Consider the following 13,653-nt stretch of genomic DNA (forward strand, 5'->3'; position numbering starts at 1 on the left):
AATCCTGTCTCAGTTTGGTCAGAAATATTTTATGTTCTCAATTTAGTCCTAAATGTTTATAATTTTGACCAATTTTAGGGGTGTGACTAACTCTTGTCATATTTTTCGTTAATTTTAACCATTAGATTGATGGAAGGATCAACTCATTGAAAAAAATTATAAACCTTTACAATGTATTTGAATTTCTAAAAAATGGAATTTGGAATTGGAATTGGAATTGGATTTGGAATTGGATTTTAAATACATGGAATTGGAATTTCATTTTGGTGTTTGACAGAAAGTTAAAATATATTTTGGAATTTGATATTATAAATTTTATATAAATGATATTTTGCAAATTTTTTTTGAAGAAAACTTAAAATTTATAACTAACTTATATACATTTATTATTAAAAATAATTTAATTATTTTCATAAGCCTAAATCCCATGAAATCCCATGAAATTCGATCAGTTTTATAAGGATTTCACTTAGTTAAATGAAATACATCTAATACCAATCCCGTTTTGAAATCTCATTTTGTCAAACACTAAAACGTTATTTTCAATTCCAAATCCCACCAAATCCCATGTAAATTTGGGATTCTAAACACAATGTTAGGAATAGATAATAAAAGAAAAGATGAAATATTTAGATTCAAACAAAAAATAGGACCGACTGAACTTCATCTTTCCCACACGAGTATAACAAAAAAATAAAAATGAACATAAGCAAATGCATCGAGGGTAGGGGTGTCAAAAATCAACCCAACCCGCCAACTCGACACGATTCAACCCAAAAAATATCAGGTTCGGGTTGGGGGTTTTTGGGTTCGGGTTGAATCAGGTTGATCTAAAAGCCAACCAGAAAAAATTATTCGGGTTCGGGTTGGGTCGGGTTGGGTTCGGGTCAACCCGAGTTGACCCTTATATTTTCATTATTTTTTTATATATATAATTAAGAAAGATTTTTTACAATTTAATTTTTGTTTATTTGAAAAACATTTATTTTATATTGATAGAATATATTTTCTTGATTTAATGTTTATAATATATAATTTTGATTTTTTAAAATAATTTTTTTATTTTTTGTAGTAAATAAACTTTAAATTTTCTACAACTAAACTTTTTAAATTTAAATTATATATAAACTTAGATTTTGTTATCATATTATTAAATATAATATTATTATTATTATTATTTTGTGTTTTGAATTTTTATTTAATTATTTTGCTAAAAAAATAAAAAATAATAATAAAAAATCGAGTTGTTCGGATTGAGCGGATTGGTTTGGGTTATACAGGTTCGTATTCGGGTTGAAAATTTTTGGGTTGGTTCGGATTCGGGTCAGGTTCAGGTTGAAAAATTTTTAAATATTTTTTCTTCAACCCGACCCGACCCGACCCGACCCGACCCGACCCGATCCACCCGACCCCACCCGAATTAACATCCTAATCGTGGGGACATTATTGTCTTTTAAACATGCTCTGCGTCGTTAGCAGGGTTGAGTTCAACCTAGCACATGTGTATTATCCCAATGATAGATCTAATGTCTCATGATTTGCCACGTCAACAATATATAATTAATTATGCCTATGTATAAAAATAAAAATCATTGAATACATAATTTGGATATTACTCATGTGCTAAGATGTTATTAACCCTAGCAGGGCTCCATTTAATTTTTCCAAAATAAAATAGAAAACACATTCACCAATCTGGCTGTATGGCTGTATTCAGATTTCTCTCCAAAATCTCGTATACACCTGAATTATTTTTTTCATATAAAATGTATAAATTTATAATTTGAAGCACCTGAAAATCCCCAGTAATCGCTATAGTTAATTGATTCGCGGATAATTGGATCGGCGAGTAAATTCAAGAAAAAGAGGGGAGTCGGCAATGGAAGCTGGAAAATTCAGCATAACTGCCGAAGATTTATCGACGATCGGAGGTATAGCCACGGTGTCGCTGTTGCATTCTTTCATTCCAACCCACTGGTTGCCATTCTCCATTGTGGGCCGTGCGCAGAAATGGACGCTTTCTCGTACTCTCCTCGTCAGTGAGTGATGCTCTAATTATTTGTTTTTTTCCTTTTTTTTTTTGGTTCTTTATGGAACTTAAGTTATGTTTTATTTTTTTCGTGTTTTTTTTTTCGATAAATCTTGAGAAAATCATGATTTTGTTAATGTTAGGGGAAAGGGTCTTCTGGGTTTTTGATTGTTTTTAAGATCTGGTGGTGGATTTCTTGGTTATTCGGAGGAGGAAAAAAAATAGGAAAAAGATTTCTGATATGATTTCGTTAGCACAGGGAATTTATGATCTGTTTTATGTTAATGGACTTCTTTTCTTGAATTTTGGTGTGCATGCATGTTTTTCACGAAATCTGAAAATAAGTTAAATTGCGAAGATTCCCCTGCCGCCTCCGGACCCAGCATTATCGAGAAGCGGTCGCCTCTCCCCTTTCCTCAGATGTAAAAACATTGGTCATGCGTGATTTCTATTCGCTAAGAAGAGCCGCGAGGGAACCAAAATTGAAAATTTTGGGGAACCATTCTCCTTCTGCCACCGGGTTTTGGCAAAAAAATTGCAACAAACTACCATTTCAAGAAAATTTAAGGAGTCACCTGCATTGTTGACCCTTGTCTACCCGTCACCAGACATATATTTTATGGAAACTAGTTAGTCATCATTGCTATGAATGCCGGACTAGTGTCCAATTTAGTTTAAATTAGATGTTCTGAAATAACCTTGATGATTATGTGGTGTTTAAGCATGGTGTTCTCGTGAAAAGTACCCTACTTATAGATCTTTTGATTTTTTTGTCAGAAATTGTATCTATGTTTGCTTGTATCTCTTTATTAATTTGAGAAAAAACTGGCTGCAGAGAGGAGGTTTTGGATAGGGTGTTTGGTTGTGGTTGGTGGGGTTATTGTTTGTAGTGTTGATCTCACCTTGCTTATACAGGTTAATGCTCTATTCTGATAACCGAAGCTGCTGATCTTTTCACTCTAAGTAGCTCTAATTTGCTTTTTACACTCAAACCTGGTTGACCTCGAATCAAGATCCAAGTTTTGGGTGAACTAATGACTGTCTTTGCCATATTGGTGTAATTTTTGTTCTTCCTCAAAGAACTTATGGCCTTGCATTCTGTTATTTGAAATATAAGCAATATAAGGAAGAACTAGCAGCATGAATGCGCTTCAGCTATGAATTGTGTTATGAAAACCGGTACTCATTTAACCTCTATTAATGATAATAGCAAGCATTTTACTTAAGCTACAAAGTTTTGGTACCCCTAGAACTTAACCTTCTTCGATTTTAATGCGACGAAAGCTACACATTCACAATATTCTTAAGGACTTGCAGGCAGACGACAAGAGCATTGGATTTGTTAATCTTCCATGTGTGAATCTTCTAAAAGTTGGTGATGAAAAGCCACAATTTTGCTGGACCTCGCTGCATTAATCTTTCTTATTAATTTGATGATGATTGCACGGTTGATTTACGACAAAAATATATATTTACAAGCCTCAGTTTTGGTGCTCTTATACCATCTGACTGGTCATAATTTTTAGTCCTTTAATTGGGATGATTTCGTAAATATAATCCCAGTTATGCCATATTTTGATATATCATTATGTTTCATAGTTTTAGAGGTTCACTAACCGGTTCCTGGTCTGCAGCTGCATTTGGAGCTGTATTACACGTGATATCAACTTCGCTGCTTGGTATAACAGCAATCACCATATCAAACACTATAGCGGGAGAGGAAACTGTGCATAAACTCGCATCTTTGTTACTCGTTGTTCTTGGTGGCAGTTACATAGTAATGTTTCTGTCTGGAAAAGGTGGTCACAGTCATTCTCACAACCAACCTATGGAAAAAATGGCGGTTGCTGGTCTTGTTCTTGTCCCTGCATTATCTCCTTGTGCTACCACTCTTCCAGTTTTCCTTGCTGTTGGAAACTCATCATCTATGATGGTACTTGCCATCATTGTTCTGTTACTCAGGTATCATTTTGCAGTTTAATTTGTAGTTTTTGCTTACACTGTCGAACTTTTTTGTAGTAACCGCACAGGCTTATGAGGTTGCCATTGGAAAGATTTAGATAAATATATTGAAAGTATTAAGTATGCCAAATAAACTATTTAGTTGTGGCTACTACAACAAATGGTTTTTGGTCGTTTTATTACATGCTTATGGCCAGTTTTTTGCCTTGCGGTGAAGAGCGAGCTGTTTTTATTAACTGTAGATCACCTGTTGCGAATGGTGTTCTGATGTCGTTTCATGTATTTATTTGATTGACCGTGTTTGATCATACATGTAAGTAAATGACTCCGTAGAGCTATTGTTTCCAGGACATTTCGCCTCGAGGTCAAGACACGGTATGGTCTGCAAATTTGCTTTCAAAAAAATGAAAGATAAATTGGCGCTTGTTTGGATAGATATTTTGTTTTATAACAGCACCATGAGATTTGAACTGTTTTTCCAACTGTGTAACCGATGACTATAGTGTGGAACGATCTTACCTTTAATCATCTGTGTTTGTTCAGGGAAACTATTGTTTTTCTAGCTTTCATAACATTTAGTTTTTAAGGTTATCATGGTAATACAGGCGTCTGAACAGGTTTAGATCAATAGCCAGACATGGAGTATAATGTTAAATTTGGCAACATTATGATTGCCTATATAACTTGGTATCATCTTGTCACAAAAACGTGATGTTTAATACATATTAATATTGTTTTTGCAGCACGATTATGGTGATGACCTCACTAGTCGCCCTCTCGTTCTATGGTGCGAGTCAGCTCAAGTTCCACTGGGTAGAACGTTATGACAAGCTTCTTGTAGGTTCAGTTCTCTGTCTGGTCGGAGTTTTGACCCTTATTTTCCATGATCACGATGGAGATGCCGGACAACATCAGCATAGGAAACTCATCACTCTGTGAGAGTTACGATCTCTTATTTTGTTCCGATTCGTGAATACTACAAAGAATGTTGTGTTTTAGGACCGAGCTAGCGATGTAAAACTTCATTTCTTGATATATGGACTGACTTTGCGATAATATTCGTATCATAAGTTCTCGATTTCGTTTCATCTTTGTTTCCTTTGACGATCTTATTTAAATGAAGTTTGTGCAATATATAACAAGAACTAGGTCACCATCCCATGGTATCTTGATAGATGTAAAAGCTTGTTTGAGGCAGCTAACGTCCTTAACAAACATAGATGTACTATGAATAGTCTTAAATTTTGTAAATGAATTAGAGACAATTTATTTCAAATCTTTTCAATAGCAAATAATTTTGTCAGAAATGACACTTGAACCTAACTCACCTCAAAAGCTAGCTCAAGAGGTGAAGGTTGCCCTTGTCTATATCTATATTAAAGGCTCCCAGGAACTCTATCCTACCGATGTGGGATAATATTTTTCAACACACCCCCAGAAATGAACACCTGGAGCGTGAAGATAATTAACGGGTGGCCTAACTATAGGCAGCCCAATTATGGGCGGTCCAACACACACGGTGGGCTTGGGTTTTGATATCATGTTAGAAATGAGACTTGGACCTAACTCACCTCAAAAGCTAGTTCAAAAGGTGAGGATTGTCCTTATCTATATTAAAGAGTCCTAGGAACTTTATTTTACCGATGTGAGACAATATTTTTCAACAAATGTTATATAGTTTCTTTCGCACATTATTTATTTCTCACCTTTTTCTTAAAATAATTAATGCAACTTAGTTCTTCGGTTATCGTGATAACTTTGAAACAATTATTACACCCTTCATACCATGCAGGGTACATTTTACAATCTCCTTAATGTGTGCTATTGTATAGTATTAATAATATTAATTGTTCTATATGAAACCAAGGATTAATGATTTATAAATCAACATATCATAGTATATTTATTTTAGTTATAAAAATTATGAATCAAGAAATTTTAAAATTATATATATATATATATATATATATAATATGATCTTAATAGAGAATAAAAATAAATAAGAGTTAAGAATAAAGAAGAGAGAATGAAATTGTAAATCATTTCAGCTAAATACCTCCATTTAGGGTAGAAATATTAGTAGATAAAAGAAATATTACTATACCGTTTTGTTACATATATTATTAATCTATGTATAATTTATCTTATCAAATCTCACGGTTTTTTTGTCATATTATTTATCTATCTACTAATTATTTATCTTACAAGTTACATCAATCAAATCATTAATTATTTATCTTATATCAATCAAATTATTGAATTTAAATTACTATATTACCCTTTTCAAATAATATTATTCATATTTTATTAATTGTTAAAAAGACAAAATAGTAATTTATCATTTTATCTAAAATTTAATCAATCAAATCAAATCAGACTATAATCTATCAATCAAAACAAATATTATATTAAATATAATTTCTTATTTATTTTTTATTACATTATATTACTTATCTATATATTATTTATCTTATCACCCAAGCCAAATGATTATCATCTATATATAACACATCCCCTTAAATTATTGATGTAGAATTCAATATTTTCTCGCTAAACCATATCAATAAAACCCAGTAGGAACAAAATAAAGAGGGTACAATAATTGATACTCTATCTGATTTCAAACATCGAAGATCTTTAATTGATGTAGGGTTGGGATCGGGTCGGGACCCGTTCCATAAACCTCTTATCCGATTTTCGTCCGGATAAGAATTGAGATTTTTTTCCTTCCGATCCCATACCCGAGAAGTGTCGGGACCCCGAACTTTCGAGATCCCTTCGGGTAGGGAGAGGGTAATCCCGAAAAATATTTTTTTAAAAAATCTTCTATGAAAATATTTTTTAAAAAAAAAATTCTATGAAGAAACTCAAACAATTTCTTAGTACATTACAAATTAATTATAATTTATTTGTATATAACCATTAAAAACTAAAACATCTTCTTAATACATTACAAATAAACTAAAATAACTACTTGATTAATACAATAAAAACAATATTAAAACAGATAAATATAAATATCAAAAAATAATTATTTGATAGATAATTATAAAACATTAATATTAAAACAGATCATTATAAAAAATATTTTTATCTTTTTAATTAAAAATATTATTAATATATTCGGGTCGGGAATCCCGTCGGATAGATTAAATCCCGATCCCAAAATTGATCGGGTCGGGAAAAACCCAGATCACTCGCGGCGAGAAAAATTCGGGACGAGAACGAGTTGGGAATCAGGAAGGGTCGGGAATTTTTTCAATTTTTCCAACCCTAAATTGATGCACCCCTACCTTGTGTAACATTTTCTTGAATTGTGATATGAGTAATTCTGCTGTGAATAAATCAGCTACATTGTCGCTGGATCAAATTTGTTGAACATCAATATCACATTTCTTCTGATATTCATGTGTGTAGAAGAACTTGATGAAATTATATTTCTCGTTCAATTACGTATAATATATACTCTCTTTAGTTGTGCAATGCATGCAAATTATCTTCAAATATAGTCTCAAGTTATCTTTTTTTGTTGGTTGTCTGCATGATTCTTGAATATGTTGTGTTATAGATATCAACCATATACATTCTCGACTTGTTTTATGCATTGCAATGATCTCCGAGTGATTTGATGATGTCATTGTTAGAGTTTTTTTTGTCGACTTCCATGATATAGAAGTGCCCCATCGTGTAAACATATAACCTATTTGAGATTTAACTTTTGTGGATGAAGAAAGAGTGCTTGTATCTGATCCTATTAAGGAGAAATTTGATGTTTTTTTTAATAAAACAATCTCATGCCAGTTGTACCACGAAGATAATGAAATATGTGTTTTACATCATTCTAATGTTTGTGGGTTGGAGAAAAGCTATATATTGCTAGCTAGAAGCGTTGAGGATAGCGCCCTTAAAGTACTGTAACAGTACTATGTTTTTATTATCAATAAAAGTAACATTTATCATCGAATATATTTGCAAGCATTTTATTGTCTTGAATATCATATCAAAATCCCAATTTTATTGGATGTAACTATAAGTTTGGTATATATAAGAGTTATGTATACAAGATGATTAAAATTATGGATAATATTAATCTATGATGATATTAATTAAATTATGAGATCTTTAATTAAAGAGTCACTAATGCGACCCATATTGAACATTATGAACGTGATTTTCTTATCCAAGCCGTCGATGTGCTGACATCTAGATGGGGGATTTTATATATAATGGGATTATGTAAGACTTTGACCGATTTAAATATAAATTTTCATAAATAATATGAAATCCTAATTAAATCAGAAGATGATTGTTGCGAAATTTACGCTCGCAAGCGCACGGTTGTCAAGTTTTAGTAAAGAATGAGTAAAGTGTCGATCCCACGAGGAGTAATATAAAAATATTCAATAATTATAATTAAAATAGTTCTAATTTTATTTAAAAAATTAAACTTTAGAGGTTTGCTGAAAAATTAAATAAATAGAAGAAATTATCAAGCCGACGCACACACAATTCTTAAAAGATTATCAATCAAAGAGAAATAGTCTAGAGGTTTTGATTTCACCTGGTCTCCACAATATTCATTCCTAATTAATCTAGTTCATGAATTTCTTTCAATTAATAACCAAGAACACTTAAATTATTTTATTTTCCTCTTTCGAGCAACAAATAGAGTATATCGACTACAGTTCAATTTCAATATCCCTATTAAAAATCTAGCTGTAATGATACGCGTAGCATGATGTTCCTTAAATGTTCTATTAAAGTTATATACTCTTCCAAGATATATAAACAATTAATAGTGTAGTTTCTATTGATCCTATTCAAAATCTCCTCTCCCGAGTGCCGGATTCTAAATAAATATAACAAATCAATTTATGGCCAGTAAATTGAGAAGACATTTAATTCTAGAAACACAATTAATCTACAGAAATTCAATTCATTAAAATCAAAGATTCATGAATATGTCTCAACTAGGCTACGTCAACCTCTAGACTAGAAAAGTTTAGTTCATACTCAAATTCAAAACCAACCAAATCATGTTTAATAATTCAAACATAATTCCACAATCAAAAGAAATAAATAAATATGAAATAACAAATCCGTAGTCTTTCTTCCGTGTCCGGTTGAAAATCTCCGTCTTCGTTCCAAGTATTCTTCCAATCACGATCACCAAAATCTCACAAAATTATGCTCTCAAAAGTGTTGTGTGTATGGCGGCTAGATAGATCCTTATATGACCCAGAAAAACTCCTTTTATATGCCCTAAAAATCGTCCAAGATAAGCCCAAGAAAAACCCAAAAGTTTCCATAAAAACTTGGACTCTTCAATTCTGAAAATACGACGGCGCGAGCGCTCAGTAATACGTGCGGGCGTGACTTCAGTTCGCAAAAACATTCTTCAAAATTCCCCAGACGGCGCGGGCGCTTCTTCTTCTGTGCGGGCGCGCCTTCACCTCGAATTTGAGCTTTTTCTTCTCTTTTTCAACTCTTGATTCTTCCTTTAAACTCCCATTTTTTAGGCTTAATTCCACTTAAATGCATAAAAGTTCATTACTTTCTACAAATACAAAAACAACAGAAATTCACGCAATATCTACTAATAACTCACAAAAGTCAAGTAGAAACATATACACATTATGTGCACAAAATGCACTTATCAATGATCATATATGGATAAATATCAATCCCGAGATGATTGTAGACTCTTGTTCATTTCAATGTGAATTTTAATTTGCTTGTTTAAGGTTTGCAATTACTCATTCTCGACACTTGTGTTAGATTCCTTAGTTTTAGGGATTACAAACAAATAATTCATTGATATAGAGTAGCCGCCTTTAAGTTCATTAACAGGTACTTGACAGTTGACTAAAACAGCAAAAGATCTCAACCGGATGCATTCCTTCACAGCACCTCACCCCTTCAAGAAGACCGTCTCACCCGAACCAAGAAATACCTCGCCTTATCATACTACAGATAGCTCACGTCGACTGGTTACAATATTATTGCAGGTATCTGAATAATGGTTGAAAGGAAATCCTCTGATTCAAGCTTCATGTACTTCAAAATGCTTCAGATGCTTTATCAGAGAAATCAGTTGATAAGCAATGCACAAACACCAAGGATAAAGAATCAGATAGTTACCCGAAATGTGCACTGCTAAGTGTATTTGCAGAAGATGTCTAGGAATGTTGTTTTAATTATTTGATAGCAGTCTACATCGTGAATTAAATAGAAATTATTATCTATCAAGAAAGACGATGACAATAGTATTCTTGCATTTATGAGGCCTACAGTCGAACGTTGAACGGATTTATGAAAGAGACCATATAAATAGAGAGTGCTACAAGAAAGAGAACACAAGAATTTATCTATCTGCTTATCCAAGAAAACTCTCGCTTACAAGCTTGCACTTTACTTGGGAACTCAAGAAAGTCATATCATCGACTTCTCAATCAACCCTCGCCTAAAATATTATTTCAGATCTTTCATGGATCATTAAGGGTTTCTTAAGCTCTCTCTCCACTTTAGAGACAAAAGGCCTTCGATGAAGAGTTTGATGTTTGGATCGAATGATTCAAGCATCTTGGGTATTTTCTTTGTGTTTAGTTGATAAGATTTGAGGTCTTATTTTTTTGTTAACTAGGAGTTCCAATTTATACTGTGCATATGTCCTTAATTTGGAGTGGGTTTTATACAGGGGTTCTATAAACCAAAATATTAGAGTGCATTCCTTCCTAAGTGAAAGAAGAGAAGAGATGAAAGGATTTGATCTTCGAACTTCCATATATCCCGTGTTTTTTATTTCTTCCTTTACTTATCTTGTTGATAGTATTATTGAGTTGAATATAAAAGACTCACTGAAAATTTTCAAACTATTTCCGCACTAGTTTGATCATTTTCAAGTGTTGTGATATTTGGTCTAGTTTGGTTAATCATACTCGACCAGCCGCAAAATTTGGTCATTTTAAGTAAAACTTTTAAAAAGTATGTATTCACCTCCCACTACACGCACATATGATCCCAAAAAATGGTATCAGAGAGGGTTTTATCTCGACTTCTGACACTTTTATACTCAAAACATGAATTCTTACAACAAGATTCTTATGTTCTCTAAGGAACAATATGATGACTGGAAAATCCGTATGCAGACATATCTTTATTCCCATGATGATGACATGTGGTATGTCATAAAAATTGTTCCTATGAAGATTTTGAAAGCCAACACTGTCGTTGCTCTATCCAGTGGTGAATCTCAGATGGTGGAGAAGCACTGTTCGGAGGGACCACTGAGGACAAAATGAAAGCCAATCTTGATAATGTGTGACCGGCTAAATCGGTGTGATTAAAAATTAACTGGCAAGCGCACCAGGTCAAATTATAATATAGTGGACAAAGGTCCAGATGTCGAACCCACAGGTACTGTATATATATGAATACTAAAATATATTTATTTCTACTTAATCTAGACTAATAAAAAAGAGTGATTCAGATTTTTAAACTAATAATTAAAATTGCAAATAAAATAAACTTAATTAAAACGCAGCAGAAATTTGATTTAATTCAAATATGGGAAAAGTTCGATCAAGGACTCACGTAGGTACCATACAATTCATGTAACAAGCAGTCGATCTAAGACATCAGACCTAATCTTAATTCACGGGAATTTTCCTAATTTGTTCGAATGACTATTTCTAGAACAATCAAACCTATTCAAATATTGATGAACTAATCTTTCATAATTCTAACCAAATTTGAATGCATGAATAACTGTGAAAAATTCAGTTTACACCCAAACCGAATAATGAAACCGAATTCTATTTCTAGTCAGTTTTACACTATGTTGAATATCAAAGTGATCAAAATCGAAACCTCCTCTGTCGACTTGGAGTCGATTAACATGCAAGCAAATAACTAGCCAAGAAATTTGCAAGAAAAATATAAATTCGATAATCAATAAAATCAAATCAATTCTAAAAATCTCAAATAAAAAAACGAGTTTTATACATAAATTGTCTGGCCCAATCACGTGGCCTTGATCGAAAAAGAAAACTACTCAATAAATAAATTCATGATCAAACAAGGTTTTTAATCATGAAAAGTAAAAATAAAATAAAAGAAAAGAAGAAGAAATCTTCTCCCAAGCCTGTAGCCTATAGCCGCCTTGCGTATGAAATTCTCCAACTCTGGAACCCTCTCTCACGTCTGAATAAGTCCCTTAAATATGAGTATAAAAAGCCCATGAAAAATAGCCCGTAAAATAAGACTTTTTAATTTCCAAAATTCTGATTTTTTTCTGATTCCAGACGTCTCGCTCGAGCGAGCACAACCTCTCGCTCGAGCGAGAGACTCTCTGTTCCGAAGAATTTCTGCTCCCGTCTCGCTCGCTCGCTCGAGCGAGCACAAGCTCTCGCTCAAGAGAGACACTTTCTGCCCGAAGAAATAATTCACACAAAGACTTGTGCGGTTCCCATCTTTCTTTGCGCGATAGCGCTTCCACCTAGTGCTAATCTCTTCTCCTCCATGCGCGTTTGCGCTTCATTCCTCCTTGTTTGCACTACATCTAGTGCAAACAATTTCGTTTGCACAAACTCTAGCGCTAACGCGCTTAAGTCCCTGATGTTGTGCAAACGCGCTTCAATCTTCTTTTTTTTTTTTTTTTCTTTTTTCCTCTCTTCTCAACTTTTTTTTTAAATTTCATTTTTCCTACAAATAGAACCCGGAGAATGAAATTCAAACAAATGCAATAAAACACAAAATAACACACAAAATAATATGAATGCACACAAAATAAATATAAAAATATCACGAACTAATGCATACAAAATGCACTTATCAACACCCCCATACTTAACTCTTGCTCGCCCTCAGGCAAGACATGCAAAACAAAATGCACACAAAAACATAAGTAAGGATGATTCATAAATGTGCACAGCCTCCGAGAAGTTCAATCACAAAACCAAAAACACAGACATGCTCTCAACTTTTCATAATACACTTTCGGTTTAACGTGAGCGTGCGTGTGTGAAATGTCATTCTAGTTTCATACAACTTAGACCGAATTCGTCTCAAATCTTCTTAGCGACCTATGACAAATCAGTGCAAGTTTCACTCTTCAAGTGCCCATTCCTCCCAAAGACCTCTAGACAAAATCCCACCTCCCTTGAGATAATGATTACCCACTGACTTAGCTATAACTAGCTAGGATACGAAAAATCATTCTATTTTTTTTTCTAATCCCCTCGTCTATAGCCCGGATGGATCATCAATCCCATTTAATCCGCATACTTAACCTTAAATTTAATCTTTTATAGGATTTTAATCCTTTCAAGGCCTGGATGGAATTGTATATAAATTTTTTTCTAGGTGCGCCCAAGATCATAAGTGTAAACTAGAGCCTCATCAAAATTCATAGAACACAATCAAGATCCACAAACCACCTATTGTCGTGCAATGGTCAAACAGACAGAAACTTACTCAAATCTTTCGCTACAATCCACTGGTCTAACACAAGTACTTATAAATATTCACGGTTCAACCTACAGTTTCTCATGTATAGTCAAGAGCAAATTTTTTCAAAAATCCAATTTTTTCTTCAAAAAAAAAAACTTCATCATTATAGGCTACCATGACTCATCCTACTCATGCAAGACAACACAAACAAC

At 33.2% G+C, this 13,653-nt stretch overlaps 1 protein-coding gene across 1 annotated transcript; it reads left to right on the top strand.

Moving 5' to 3' along the window:
- The first annotated feature begins 1,694 nt into the window (after positions 1 to 1,694).
- Positions 1,695 to 5,147, top strand: LOC140875904 (uncharacterized). The gene is made up of 3 exons (XM_073279736.1): positions 1,695 to 2,039; positions 3,664 to 3,991; positions 4,735 to 5,147. Exons 1-3 carry the CDS (start codon positions 1,880 to 1,882, stop codon positions 4,928 to 4,930), a joined length of 684 nt encoding a protein of 227 aa, XP_073135837.1. The 5' UTR covers positions 1,695 to 1,879; the 3' UTR covers positions 4,931 to 5,147.
- Positions 5,148 to 13,653: the final 8,506 nt, after the last annotated feature.

This window comes from Henckelia pumila, chromosome 1 (assembly GCF_033568475.1).
Source record: "Henckelia pumila isolate YLH828 chromosome 1, ASM3356847v2, whole genome shotgun sequence".
Lineage (NCBI taxonomy): Eukaryota > Viridiplantae > Streptophyta > Magnoliopsida > Lamiales > Gesneriaceae > Henckelia > Henckelia pumila.